Source organism: Parasteatoda tepidariorum, chromosome 10 (assembly GCF_043381705.1).
Source record: "Parasteatoda tepidariorum isolate YZ-2023 chromosome 10, CAS_Ptep_4.0, whole genome shotgun sequence".
Lineage (NCBI taxonomy): Eukaryota > Metazoa > Arthropoda > Arachnida > Araneae > Theridiidae > Parasteatoda > Parasteatoda tepidariorum.
The window spans coordinates 10,809,829-10,824,287 of NC_092213.1; the positions used below are offsets into that span (position 1 = coordinate 10,809,829).

At 29.0% G+C, this 14,459-nt stretch overlaps 2 protein-coding genes across 5 annotated transcripts in view; one reads left to right on the top strand and one right to left on the bottom strand.

Annotated features, from left to right (window-relative positions):
- Positions 1-14,453, top strand: part of LOC107440139 (zinc finger protein 271) — a 20,637-nt gene extending 6,184 nt beyond the window's left edge. Inside the window, exons 2-3 of one of the 4 annotated variants that reach the window (XR_006227167.2) lie at positions 9,440-9,515; positions 12,254-14,453. Coding sequence is in view for 1 of the 4 variants with exons in the window: in XM_043056485.2 (XP_042912419.1) it covers positions 10,274-11,182 (909 nt within the window). In the remaining 3 variants the exon portion in view is untranslated. Of the gene's footprint in view, positions 1-8,798; positions 9,083-9,439; positions 11,709-12,253 lie in introns of those variants that run through there. The other 3 variants (XR_011637960.1, XR_006227164.2, XM_043056485.2) reach the window with 3 other exon arrangements.
- The window catches only part of LOC107450044 (zinc finger protein 271-like), a 42,113-nt gene that overhangs the window by 16,445 nt on the left and 11,209 nt on the right, over positions 1-14,459 (bottom strand). The gene's annotated exons all lie outside the window — the stretch shown is intronic.

Below are 14,459 nucleotides of genomic sequence, written 5' to 3' on the forward strand. Positions count from 1 at the left end.
CGCAGCACCCTGCTGCCCTTTTAGTCAAAAGAATCCACCCTGTTGCCCCTGAAGTAAATTAGTGCCCTGATGTAATAGACTCCATACCCTTTTTTCCCTTTCCTTCCCCAACCCTTCATTATTTTCAACTCTTTTTATTTAGTTTGTCATTGCTGTCAATACATAGATTTATATGGGAAAGGAAAAATAGCCATCACACCCCCTTGTTGCACTTGTCTTTGAAAGTTTGCAGTTACTTCACTATTATAAAATCATAATTATTATTAATCATTTTAATTATTAAATCACAACTACAGACACTTAAAAACATGCATTTATTATTTTATCAATATATGCATGCATTTTAAATAAATTACTAAGCTAATTAGCTCATTGACTTTATATATATGTTAATTTATTAATAAAAATTAGTAATTTATATGATTGGTTTGGTACTTTTAGTAAAGTAAAAAAATAAAATTGACAATGTTTTTTAATAGAACGGAACGTGCAAAGCCCATAGAATGAAATTATTGCCTATTTAGAATAATAATGCCCTTTTTTTTTAAACTTTTGCACCCTGCCCTTTTTTCTGCCTAAAATGAGCTCTCCCACAGTGATTGTGTTTTTTCTCTTAATATATTCTGCATAATATGTACTGGAAATTTTTTCTACAGATTTGAGTGGCAACCCTGTTTGAGGAAGATTTGTAAACCTAAAGGATTCTTAATGCTGATTTCAAAAATATCAATAATATTCCAATTAGTAAAAAGCTTTGAAAGTTACAAGAAATTATATTTTTGCTGAAAGAGCTTGTTTGCTGCCATTTCATTTGCATATCAAAAGCTATGAAAGGCTGTAACTCATTGAAAATTTGTCCCAGAAGAATAATTATATTCCTTCTTCAGTTTAAAGTAATTTGTCATTTAAGCATAATTTCATATAAATAAGTGAGATATTTTGCAGTTTTTTGATCAATGCGGTTGAGAAACTTCAACCGTTGTCCTCATTCAACTCGCCTCTTTCATTTAAAAAATAGAATAAGATAGTTGAAAACGCATACTGACATCTGATAAAAATAGATAAATTTAAAAGATGATTGATATATATTTAAAATTCTTATAAATTAAAAGTACTTGCCAATTGCTGGTTTTTATGGATTGATTTTTACTAAAGTAGTAAAAAATTGTTGGAAATAAGCAAAATAAAGCAAAAAATTATGAAGTAAATGTATATTTTTGCATGTATTTTTTTTTTTTTTAAAAAAAAAAATCAATTCTTTTAAGAATTTTTATACATTAAGAATATTTGTAGGTTTATCGTGTGAATGCTCCATACGACTCACCTCTTTCGATATGAAAAAAGAAAGAAAAAAATTTAAATACAGGTAGTTGAAAGCCCAAATTAACAAATTTAAATACATGGGCAATAAATACATATTTAAAAAAAAAATTTAGATTGATTGTTACAAAGGTAATGTAAAATAAGAAATATGCAAAATAAAGTTCCTAAATTACAAAATAAATGCACTTTTGTGCATGCAATGTGTAATTTTTTTAAGAATTCCTATACATTAAGAGTACTTGTAGGTTATTGACTTTTATCGCGCAAATGTTACTTAAGTAGTATAAAATAATAAAAATTATTCAAAATAAAGTCTGTTTCTTTACTTTTTAGAGAAAAGGTGGAAAAAGAAAAATATGAGTTTTGTTCATGAGTCTTGGTAGATTGATATAGAATCATATAGCTTTGGTCAATGAGAGATAAACCATCTTTTTGAAAGAGTAGAGTGCAATACCAAATTATTAAAAAGTAACCCTTGAAAAATTCCGATCGGTGTCTCTTCTGATCTTCATAAACTAAAATAACGGAGTGGAAAGTTATAATTTATAATGTTGAAAAATATGTGGAGAAAGACACTTGTTTTTTTTTAAAGCATTTCTTAAAATATATTTATTTTAATTGCATTCAGCTAAATTTGTTTTTATTCAACTTTTCAATACCTTCCTTCATAAAAGAACTAAAATGTAATATTTGCTACTGTATTTGTGAAAAATAGAACAAAAATAAGCATATAAAAAGAGATTAAACTCACTTTTCTTAATGCATTTTCTCTGTTGTAAATGTATCTTTGCTAGGATTTCTTTAAAAAAAAACCTACCAAAGAGATGCACAACCTATAGTTCACGGATCAAAGTTTATGACTTAGTTTCTGTGCAGTTTTAATTATTTATTATTATTTAATGGAATTTATGATTATTTAATGAAAAATATAAAAATTAAGCTAAAAAGTCTTTTTTTGTTCTGTCGGAATCATTTTTTTAGGTCATCCTGTTCTTTTATTCTCTTTTTCTTTAAGTGCAAGCTTAAACCATTAGTTTTTGGGGAAATGTAATTGCTCACAAATTTTGCATTCTATTATGATCAGAACTTTTTTTTAAAATAACTGCAGGCACTGAACTTTCGTTCTTCGCCTTAGAAGATGCCGGAAGTGTTGCTCTTTTATCGATACCCAGTGGGCACCTGTGAATTAAAGTAACGGAGGCGAGCAACATTACCTACGACACACTGCCCCAGATACCCGTTCATAGGGTGGGTCACATTCACACATCAGAAGACAACACACAGAGAGAAACATCCATGCCCAGAGCGGGGTTCGAACCCTCAGCCATTGACTTCGCAGTCAACCATTCGACCACCTGGCCGGCATTACGATTGGAACTAATGCATGTTATTTTCCATTAGGATCTAAATATGCATTTTTACGATTACAGAAAAGCAAATAAGATTTAAATAAATTAAATTGTTATGATTTATTAATTATCACCTTTTTATTTAAAAAACTAATCTTAATAGTATGTTTCTTTATGAAGTCTAAGTAAAGTAATTTTAATATCTATCTGTAACTTTTTTTCTTGTGTTATATTTTGAAAAATAATATCAAAAAAGGCAAAATTTTGAATTTTTATTGAAATGATCAGCCTTAAAGCGTAAAAATAAAATTTTCAAAGTTAATCTTGATTGTTTAGAGATGCTCAGATCAGAATGTATGAAAAATTTAAACTGGAAAAGAATAAAATGATATATCTCTTTTATTCATCACTTCATGTAATTTTCATCTAAAGAAATTTAAATTTATTAATTTATCTAAAAAAATGTAATTAATAAAGAAATTTGCTTATTTTCTCAAAATGTGCGTTTAATGGAATCTGGGGGCAGGCAGGGTGAGCGCGACTACCGGAAAATGCTTAGAGGAAACACTGAATATTAAAAACAGACCTGGTCCAGACCTTATTACGGTGAATGCTATATTGTAAAGCTGTGTTAGCTTATCACTTCCTAATGTTTATCGCTTATCATAAATGTAGCTGCTCTTGTGAATTCTCTCTCTCTATAGCCTCTCTGTTATTTTCATCTCTGCTTAAGTTAATAGTTTTTCAGTCCTAACTAATAAGAATAGGCCATTTGAGGTTTCTTCATTTTGTGATGTAGTAAAACTGTTACCTGGCCTTATTGCTTAAATAAAAATATTTACCCCCAACTTGCTGAACTTGTAAAAATAAATCTGTTTATCACATGTTATTTTATATATAACAGGTATATACAGTATACCTGTAATATATAAAATAAATAAATTTAAAGTAATAAATAAGTAAATTGGTATATACAGGGTGTACGGCGCACCTGGAAAGTCATGAAAAATCGTGGAAGGTCATCAATTTCGGTGTTGAACAAAATTTGTCATGATTTTAACTAATTTTTTTTAAAAAATCATGAAAAGAGATTAAGGACGCCAAAAATTTCTATTTTTAAAATGGAATCTCCTCCCCCCCCCCTTTTCAATCTGAATTTGTAACAAAATCCCCACTCAGAGTCATATTTTATTAAAATATAAACAGTTTTTATCATGTTTTTTTAAAAATTATGATGTTCTTTCAAAAAATGAAAGAAAAAACATTTATAGAGCGAAGTATCTTTTAAACGTCTGTAATTTCAGAATTATTATTTTTTTTATTTTATCAATTTAAAATTCTAGCTGAAGCATGCCAGTCATTGGCATTTTTTTTTTCCGAGATGAGAACAGGAAAATCAGGAGTATTTCTTTCCTTTCTGATGAACAGGAAGAAAAAAAACATTTGCTTAGTTATTATTTTTTCAGCTATTTTATTGCTTCAACTCTTTCTTTACTCTGTTTTTTAAATTAGAAATCAATAAATATGAAGATGCAGAGTATAACAGTTTTGGTTATACCTATCAATTGAATTAATGTTGTTATAATGCTTTTTAAATTTATTATTCTGTTTTTGTTGGAGAAAATAATAAATTCGTTAAGTCTTGAAAAGTTCTTGGAATTAGTCATGGAAAGTCATGAATTTGTAAATCTAAAATGTAGCTGATACCCTGTATATAGTATATATGTAAAAGGTGGCAATCGAACCGAGTAGGAAAGTAGACACAAGACTTTAATAAAAGCAAATTAATTTTATTTGATCATTCTTTATTGAGTGACGAGCGAAAAATGTTGTTTACACTATCGAGGATCAGTCTTTCTGCTAGGGAAAATCTGAAAATGTCTCTATTTGGGGAAAAGAGGGAAATCTTAGAAATTACTACTATTGGTTTATTAAGTAGGTTGCGCGATTCCCACAAAAGTAAAGAGGGAAATGTCTTACTTTTAATGAATGCATACTTGATCCGAAAATAGATTTAGGAACAGGATGTGGCTTTTTAAAAGTGTGAGAAAGTGTTTCGATTGGAATAATTAATTAGGAATTGTTTTATGGAAAAGAAATAACATAAAAAAGATTAATAGAAACATTTTATGTTACATATATATACACCACTGAAATTTGATCTGGACTAGGGTACTACTATATCACCAGCGATCCCTCGTAGTAGCAATGCACAGTAAAGGAGTGGTATGCTATTTTTGCCTTTATCTGTGTTTTTGTCACAAAGTAGCTTAATTAATAATTATAACCTTGTTCATTTTTTGTATTATAATTTTTCATTTAAAGTCACTTAACATTTTTAAAGCAAATCTTATAAAAANTAATCGAATCTAATTGTTTTCATATAGAAATAGATTGCTTTAATTTTTTTGCTTTTAGAATTCGGTTATAGTCAATATTATTTTATTATTTTGATTTTGATTACTCAACCTCAATATTAATTTTTTCACCTGATTTGTTTCTGTACCTGATACAATTACTATAATGAAACATTAAATCATACTGTTTTAAGCTGATACTTCAAATTCAGTTATGTTGTTTTATAAATTTAATCTTTTTGTCCATTCTTAGCTATTTTTATAAGTTCTATCTTATTACAGGTTCTGGGTTATCTTTATTTATGCTCTAGTAAGCATTTTTGTCTGCAGATCTATACATTTACAATTTTTCTTTATTATCGAAGATTATGCACATTTAAACTTATTAAGAAATTTAAACTTATATTATGACATGAAGAAAAAAAAATCTACATAGTTTTATTCTATGCATGTAGGCTTTTTTATAAACATGAAGTGCATCTATTATTATAAATTCATTACACATATATTTATAACGATAAAAATATCTTGCAGAAAGATATTGGTTCTAGCTAGGTTTGTCGCAGAAAGCGAGAAAAAATTCTGCCCCAGGGTTTGCTAGGATTTCTTTAAAAAAAACCCTACCAAAGGGATGCACAACCTATAGCTCACGGATTAAAGTTTATGACTTAGTTTCTGTGCAGTTTTAATTATTTATTATTATTTAATGGAATTTATGATTAATTTAATTATTATTTAATGAAAAATATAAAAATTAAGCTAAAAAGTCTTTTTTTGTTCTGTCGGAATCAGTTTTTTAGGTCATCCTGTTCTTTTATTCTCTTTTTCTTTAAGTGCAAGCTTAAACCATTAGTTTTTGGGGAAATGTAATTGCTCACAAATTTTGCATTCTATTATGATCAGAACTTTTTTTTAAAATAACTGCAGGCACTGAACTTTCGTTCTTCGCCTTAGAAGATGCCGGAAGTGTTGCTCTTTTATCGATACCCAGTGGGCACCTGTGAATTAAAGTAACGGAGGCGAGCAACATTACCTACGACACACTGCCCCAGATACCCGTTCATAGGGTGGGTCACATTCACACATCAGAAGACAACACACAGAGAGAAACATCCATGCCCAGAGCGGGGTTCGAACCCTCAGCCATTGACTTCGCAGTCAACCATTCGACCACCTGGCCGGCATTACGATTGGAACTAATGCATGTTATTTTCCATTAGGATCTAAATATGCATTTTTACGATTACAGAAAAGCAAATAAGATTTAAATAAATTAAATTGATATGATTTATTAATTATCACCTTTTTATTTAAAAAACTAATCTTAATAGTATGTTTCTTTATGAAGTCTAAGTAAAGTAATTTTAATATCTATCAGTAACTTTTTTTCTTGTGTTATATTTTGAAAAATAATATCAAAAAAGGCAAAATTTTGAATTTTTATTGAAATGATCAGCCTTAAAGCGTAAAAATAAAATTTTCAAAGTTAATCTTGATTGTTTAGAAATGCTCAGATCAGAATGTTTAAAAAATTGAAACTGGAAAAGAATAAAATGATATATCTCTTTTATTCATCACTTAATGTAATTTTAATCTAAAGAAATTTAAATTTATTAATTTATCTAAAAAAAATTAATTATTAAAGAAATTTACTTATTTTCTCAAAATGTGCGTTTAATGGAATCTGAGGGCAGGCAGGGTGAGCGGACTACCGGAAAATGCTTAGAGGAAACACTGAATATTAAAAACAGACCGGGTCCAGACCATATTACGGTGAATGCTATATTGTAAAGCTGTGTTAGCTTATCACTTCCTAATGTATATCGCTTATCATAAATGTAGCTGCTCTTGTGAATTCTCTCTCTAGCCTGTCTGTTATTTTCATCTCTGCTTAAGTTAATAGTTTTTCAGTCCTAACTAATAAGAATAGGCGATTTGGGGTTTCTTCATTTTGTGATGTAGTAAAACTGTTACCTGGCCTTATTGCTTAAATAAAAATATTTACCCTCAACTTGCTGAACTTGTAAAAAAAAAATCTGTTTATCACATGTTATTTTATATATAACAGGTATATGCAGTATACCTGTAATATATAAAATAAATAAATTGTAATAAGTAAATTGGTATATACAGGGTATGCCGCGCACCTGGAAAGTCGTGAATTTCGGCATTGAACAAAATTTGTCATGATTTTAACTAATTTTTTTAAAAAAATCATGGAAAGTCATGGATTTACGACGCCGAAAATTTTTATTTTTAAAATAGAATCCCCTTCCCCCAATTTCATGGTGTNCTGAATTTGTAACAAAATGCCCACTCAGAGTCATATTTGATTAAAATATAAAATGTTTTTATCATGTTCTTTAAAAATTATGGTGTTCTTTCATAAAATGAAAGGAAAAACATCATTTCTAGAGTGAATTATTTTTTCAACTTCTGTGATTTCGGAATTTTTATTATTTTTTTATTTTATCAATTTAAAATTCTAGCTGAAGCATGCCAGTCATTGTCATTTTTTTTTCCGAAATGAGAACAGAAACATCAGGAGTATTTCTTTCCTTTCTGATGAACAAGAAGAAGAAAAATATTTGCTTAGTTATTATTTTTTGAGCTATTTTATTGCCTCAACTCTTTCTTTGCTCTGTTTTTTAAATTTGAAATCAATAAATATGAAGATGCAGAGTATAACAGTTTTGGTTATACCTATCATTTGAATTAATGTTATTATAATGCTTTTTAGATTTGTTGTTCTGTTTTTGTCGAAGAAAATAGTAACTTTGTTAAGTCATGAAAAGTTCTTAGAATTGGTCATGAATTTGAAAATCTAAAATCTAGCAGATACCCTCGATATAATATATCTGCAAAAGGTGGCAGTCGGACCGAGTAGGAAAACAGAGACACAAGACTTTAATAAAAGCAAATTAATTTTATTTGATCATTCTTTATCGAGTGACAAGCGAGAAGTGTTGTTTACACTATCGAGGATCAGTCTTTCTGCTAGGGAGAATCCTGCAAAAAATCTGAAAATGTCTCTATTTGGGGAAAAGAGGAAAATCTTAGAAATTACTATCGGTTTATTGAGCAGGTTGCGCAATTCCCACAAAAGTAAGGAGGGAAACGTCTTACTTTTAATGAATGCATACTTGATCCGAAAATAGATTTAGGAACAGGATGTGGCTTTTTAAAAGTGTGAGAAAGAGTTTCGATTGGAATAATTAATTAGGAATTGTTTTATAGAAAAGAAATAACATAAAAAAGATTAATAGACGCATTTTATGTTACATATATATACACCACTGAAATTTGATCTGATTGAAATTTGACTAGGGTACTACTATATCACCAGCGATCCCTCGTAGTAGCAATGCACAGTAAAGGAGTGGTATGCTATTTTTGCCTTTATCTGTGTTTTTGTCACAAAGTAGCTTAATTAATAATTATAACCTTGTTCATTTTTTGTATTATAATTTTTCATTTAAAGTCACTTAACATTTTTAAAGCAAATCTTATAAAAACGTTGAAAAAGACCAGTGAAAATGTGAATTTGCTAGCAATTATATCTTTTTAGATACTTATCTTTCTAATTATAGGGGATTTTTTTTTTTTTTTTAAATATCTTCCCCTGAATGAGCTTAAACTATTTAGTACTTCTTTGTCCATGGGCAGAATATTGTATTTGTTGGCTTGATTTAAATATTTTACTTTAATAGTTATAATAGAATATATGCAATGAAGTTAATGAAAAACTTTTTCTATTTTCCCCCCAAAGGTTGTTATTTAAAGTGGAAGGCATTGCTCTGAATTTTATGGCACTAGAAGATAACCAAAAAATTAAGTCAAGAAAAGGTGATCTTAAAATTTGTTTCCACTGTCTACATGAATGAAGACATTTTTATTATCTTATCAGACTATAATCATTCTCCATGGTATTTTAAATGCCATTATTCCTTGATATTTTTTATTAATTCCATTGTATAACTTTCATGTACTTGTAATAACTTCTTTGTTTCCACTGCCTTTTAATAGATTGGCTGTTAATATTAGAACCTAACAGTANTTTATATTCATAGTATATATTTCAATTTTAGGAATAATTTTGTATCAAAAATGTGTTTTTGTCCTCTCATCTTGGAAAATATAGGTTTTTGCCACTTTTTGCCACTTTGCTTGGCAAAAACCTGTTTTTGCCAGGACGGTTTTTACCGGTATTTACCATGGTTTTTTCCACCTGCGGCAAAATCTTGCCAACCCTGATATCTACCCCTGAATCAACTTAAACTATTTAGTACTTCTTTGTCCATGGGCAGAATATTGTATTTGTTGGCATGATTTAAATATTTTATTTTAATAGTAATAATAGAATATATGAAATGAAGTTAATGAAAAACTTTTTCTATTTTCCCCCTAAAGGTCCCCCTAAAAGTGGAAGGCATTGCTCTGAATTTTATGGCATTTGAAGATAACCAAAAAATTTAGTCAAGAAAAGGTGATCTTAAAATTTGTTTCCACTGTCTACGTGAATGAAGACATTTTTATTATCTTATCAGACTATAATCATTCTCCATGATATTTTAAATGCCATTATTCCTTGATATTTTTTATTAATTCCATTGTATAACTTTCATGTACTTCTTTGTTTCCACTGCCTTTTAATAGATTGGCTGTTAATATTAGAACCTAACAGTAATTCCAGAACTCATTCTACAAAAAAACTTTCATGTGAAATTATAATTGTAGTTATTACAAAAAATTACTTTTAATTAAACACGAGTCATTTTAAAATTACCGTGTAAATCTCTTTAAAAAGATAATTTATCTATACACAGTGAAATACAATGTGAGATTATATGTATAATATAAGTTTTTAAGTAGACAGTGAGTTGCTTTGGTCTAAGGTTTATGTTGTTAAGAAAGTTTACTTTTCTAGAAATAAGAGTTCTACACAAAAAGGTCAAGTTACTTGATACATTCATGCTCATGCAGATGAGAAACCTTATCTCGTAGTACTTGTGATAACAGTTTATAACAGAATAGTTATATAAAGGAGCACAATCTTAATTATACAGGGAAAAATTCGTATTTTTTTATGAAGTATTATAAAAGCTATTTGTCATGTTAATCCTGGTGAGAAACATTTTAAAATAATTTAAAGTTTTTCAATAAAGGAAAATTTAACGAACGCTATCTTACCCAAACTGTTAAAAAATCTTGTACATATATTATAAGCTATAAAAGTTTTTTCAAATGAGTTATTTGGCAGAGCACAGTCGTGTGCATACTGATGAGAAACCTTATTCTTGTAGCATTTGTTACAAGAGATTTACAATGTCTTGCACTCTATCTAGGCACTATCGTGTTCATACGGGTGAGACGTCTTATTCTTGTGGTATGTGTAATAAAAGTTTTTCTCGGAGAAGTACTCTAAATGTGCACAGTCGTATTCATACTGGAGAGAAACCTTATTCTTGTAGTATATGTAATAAAAGTTTTTCTCGGAGAAATACTCTAAATGTGCACAGTCGTATTCATACTGGAGAGAAACCTTTTTCTTGTAGTATATGTAATAAGAGTTTTTCTGAGAGAAACACTCTAAATGTGCACAGTCGTATTCATACTGGAGAGAAACCTTATTCTTGTAGTATATGTAATAAAAGTTTTTCAGCAGAGAAACATCTGACAAGACACCATCTTATTCATACAGGTGAGAAACCTTATTCTTGTAGTATATGTAATAAGAGTTTTTCTCGCAAAAGTAGTTTAACTGTGCACACTCATGTTCATACTGGTGAGAAAGCTTTTTCTTGTAGTATATGCCACAAGAGTTTTTCACAGAGAGGATATCTGATAATACACCATCGTATTCATACTGGTGAGAAACCTTATTCATGTAGTATATGCCATAAGAGTTTTTCTCGGCGAAGTGCTCTAAAATTGCACAGTCGTATTCATACTGGCGAGAAACCTTATTCTTGTAATATATGTAGTAAGAGTTTTTCACTGAAAAGAAATCTGACTGTGCACACTCATGTTCATACTGGTGAGAAACCTTATTCTTGTACTATATGTAATGAGAGTTTTTCACGGAGGAAGCAGTTGACTGAGCACAGTCTCGTTCATGCTAGAGAAAAACCTTTTTCTTGCAGTAATCTATAAGAATTTGTTTTAAAAGGGACTAGTCTGACTGCACAATCGTGTTCAAACTCATGAGTAATTTATTCTTGTAGCATTTGAAATGTGAGTTTTTCAGCAAAGAGTCAGCTGACAGAGCAAAGTGTTGTTCATAGTGTGGAGAAATTTTATTCTTTAATAAATGTAATTATAGTTTTTCCCAGATAATTAGTCTGATTGTGCCAAAGCATGTTCATATTGGTGAGAAACTGTATTCTTGTATGTATAAAGAGTTTTTCAAAATAGTAATAATAATAATTCTAACTAAAATGTGTCACTCTCATATTGATGGGAAACTTTTATCTTGTAACTTAGGTAATAGAATTTTTCCTTGAGATTTACTCTAATAACTCTCCAAATTTCTGTTCATGCTTTTGTGTAGCTTTATATTTGCAATTTACTATAATAATTTTTTTTTTTACAATATAGTGTTCCAGCTGTGAATAATAAGTGAATTTTAATTTAGAAATCTCATTCTTGTACTGCATGCAAATAAATATTTGTGAAGTAATTTTAATGTTTATTCAAGGCTGATTGTGCTCCGGAAAAGTTCAGGATTTCCGGAATTTTTGCTAACAGTGATCTGGAAGTTTCCGGAGATCGAAGGTCCAGACGTTTCAAAAAATAATTGATTACGGAAGTTTCGGGACATCAAATTTTCAAAGGTGGAACTTAAAAACACAGTTTATTTTATATGTTTGTAAAGGAGAACTAGAGAGATACTTTATAAGCTCATATTCAAGATTAATTTTCATTTTTTATCAGTAATTAGTTGTTATAATCATAAACTCAAGAAAGAAAGACATATTTGTAAATTTTAATTACTTCTCTAGGTATGTGTAAAATTTTAAATATTTTTAAGCGAACTAAGAAATATTGAGAAAAAGGAAAAAAACCTTGTTTAAATTTTTTTTATAATTTTTCAATTAAACAGTTTTTTTTCTTTATTTTAATTTTTTAACTCAATGAATTTTCTAGAATTTTGACTTGGGCTTACAATCACCCCTGGTCTATTAACTGAACTAAAAATTTAACTTCTGTTTAACCTTATTTTAGCAGCTGGCTGAATGTGACTGAGATGATGCAATGCATTTCAAGTTATAAATGAAAGCAAAACCGACCGCCAATCTACGACTAATAATAGATTGACGGTCAGTTGTCCATTTCGATTGAAAGCATTAATATTTATTGAAACAAAACTGTCCATCAAAGTATGACTAATAGTAGCTCGCAGGTAAGTAGGTCATCCGTTTTAATCGAAAATATTAATTTCAAAAATTTCTAATGGAAAACCCATTTGCATTACGATCGCAAATATTCTTTGCAAAAATTATTGTTTAATTGAAAACAATTATAGCAATAAATATTTACGATCAAAATGGGGGGATGGCACATAAAACTCTTTACTCGTGGCACGTATTCAGTCATTGGGTCATAGAAGAAGTAAATAATTTTTAAACCAATTCGAAATATATTAACTGAGAAAGTATATGGAATTTTTTATTGCACCTTAAGCATTGAGGAAATTTTAAAATATATTTTTGACAATCGAATTGCGAAAAATTATTATAGAGTGGGAGATGTAATACATTCCTAAATATCCAATCATACATAAATTACATATTTGAGTAAAAACTTGGATAAATTAAGTTTCAACTCCTCAGTATTAAGAAAAGTTTTTAATGGCAAAAATCTTTCGTTTAAGCTAAAAAAAAAATTATGAAACTGGTTGGCGAGCTGAAATTCTTTTTATTACCAATTAAACGTGTCAATAGATAAAAAGATTGATTTTTAACAGACCCATTTGTTTGGGTACACTGTCTTTCAGTTCTTCGATGCGAATACACGAAATAATTAATTTTTTAAATGTATATTTTGCTTCAAAATGTATAATTCATTCAAAAAAATTCATTGGCTTAGAATATAATTATTATAATTGCTCACACAGCAAATTGGTGCACAGTAAGCAATTGTGAAAAAAAATTGAGCTTGGCTAGAATGATTTGAGTCAGGACTGAATATATCTGAAGCAATTTTGTAAAAAAAAAAAAAAAAAAAACTGACATTAATCTTGAATTAGGCAAAATGGATTGAATTGAGGAACTTTATCCATATAAATTCAACATTCATACATGTTAGACTATGTAAAGGCACAATTTCAGAATCACATGACGTTAAATGACAGAATTGGATATTCAACAGATAGTGGTGAGTTGGCCAAAATTAAGACTCAGCAGTTATGACTGCAGTAAAGCTGTCATTTATTAGAAATGACATAAGACATCTTGACCATCATTTAGTAGCAGGTGTTCCTTTGAAACTGTCCTTACAATGCCTTTTTTTTGGGGGGGGGGGATAGTCTTGTGGCAAGTTGGACTGGTCATCCATAAGACTAGTAGCAGACAGTTGCTATACTATTTGGAATAGAAAAAAACAGTGTATGCTATTTATTTGTCGACGCTTGCCTCTTTAAAAAGTATTAAAAAATGCATGATTTTTACCCAACCTATTTTCTTTTTAATTTCTAATTCTTGAAAATTTATTTTTGTTGACTTCAACATCTAATTATACATCTTTTTAGCTATTACTTTACATCAAGTTTGAATAATGCTAAGGCTTTTTCTTTCTTCGGATAAAACCTGGGAATTTTTAAGCAGACTTGACAAGGTATTCTACACAGGGTTGGGTTTTTGCCGTCAAAAACTGGTTTTTGACATGACAGTGGTAAAAAGCGTCAAAAACCTACTGTTTTCATTATTTATGGCATATAGCGAACAATATAGTATTTTTACATAATTGCCTTTATAAATGAATGTTGTAAATGATTGCTATTGATTTTGCAACTATATACACATATTCTTATAGAAAGATATACAATATACTTATTGAAAATAGTGATACTTACTTTTATCATTATAGCTTGATTTGCAAAGGATTCAAAATTTTGCACTTGTTAATTGTTAGAAATAAACAAACAAAAAAGCTTGGAACTATTAATAAATTCAAGAACTAAAAAGAAGAATTTAAAATTTGGCATTTCTTAAATATATTAGAAATAAGCTAAACAAAACTTTTAAAACTTGTAACTACTAGCAAACTCTAAGTCAAGAATTACTGCTATTTTGTCAAGTTAAAAACTTTTATTCAGTTGAAAAAGCACATTAAACTAAACCTAATTACAAACAGAATTACATGTTCAGTAGTCGGGGTCACTGTGCCGAAGCATATGATAGCAAGTGACTAATTTTGCGCATTTTTCATT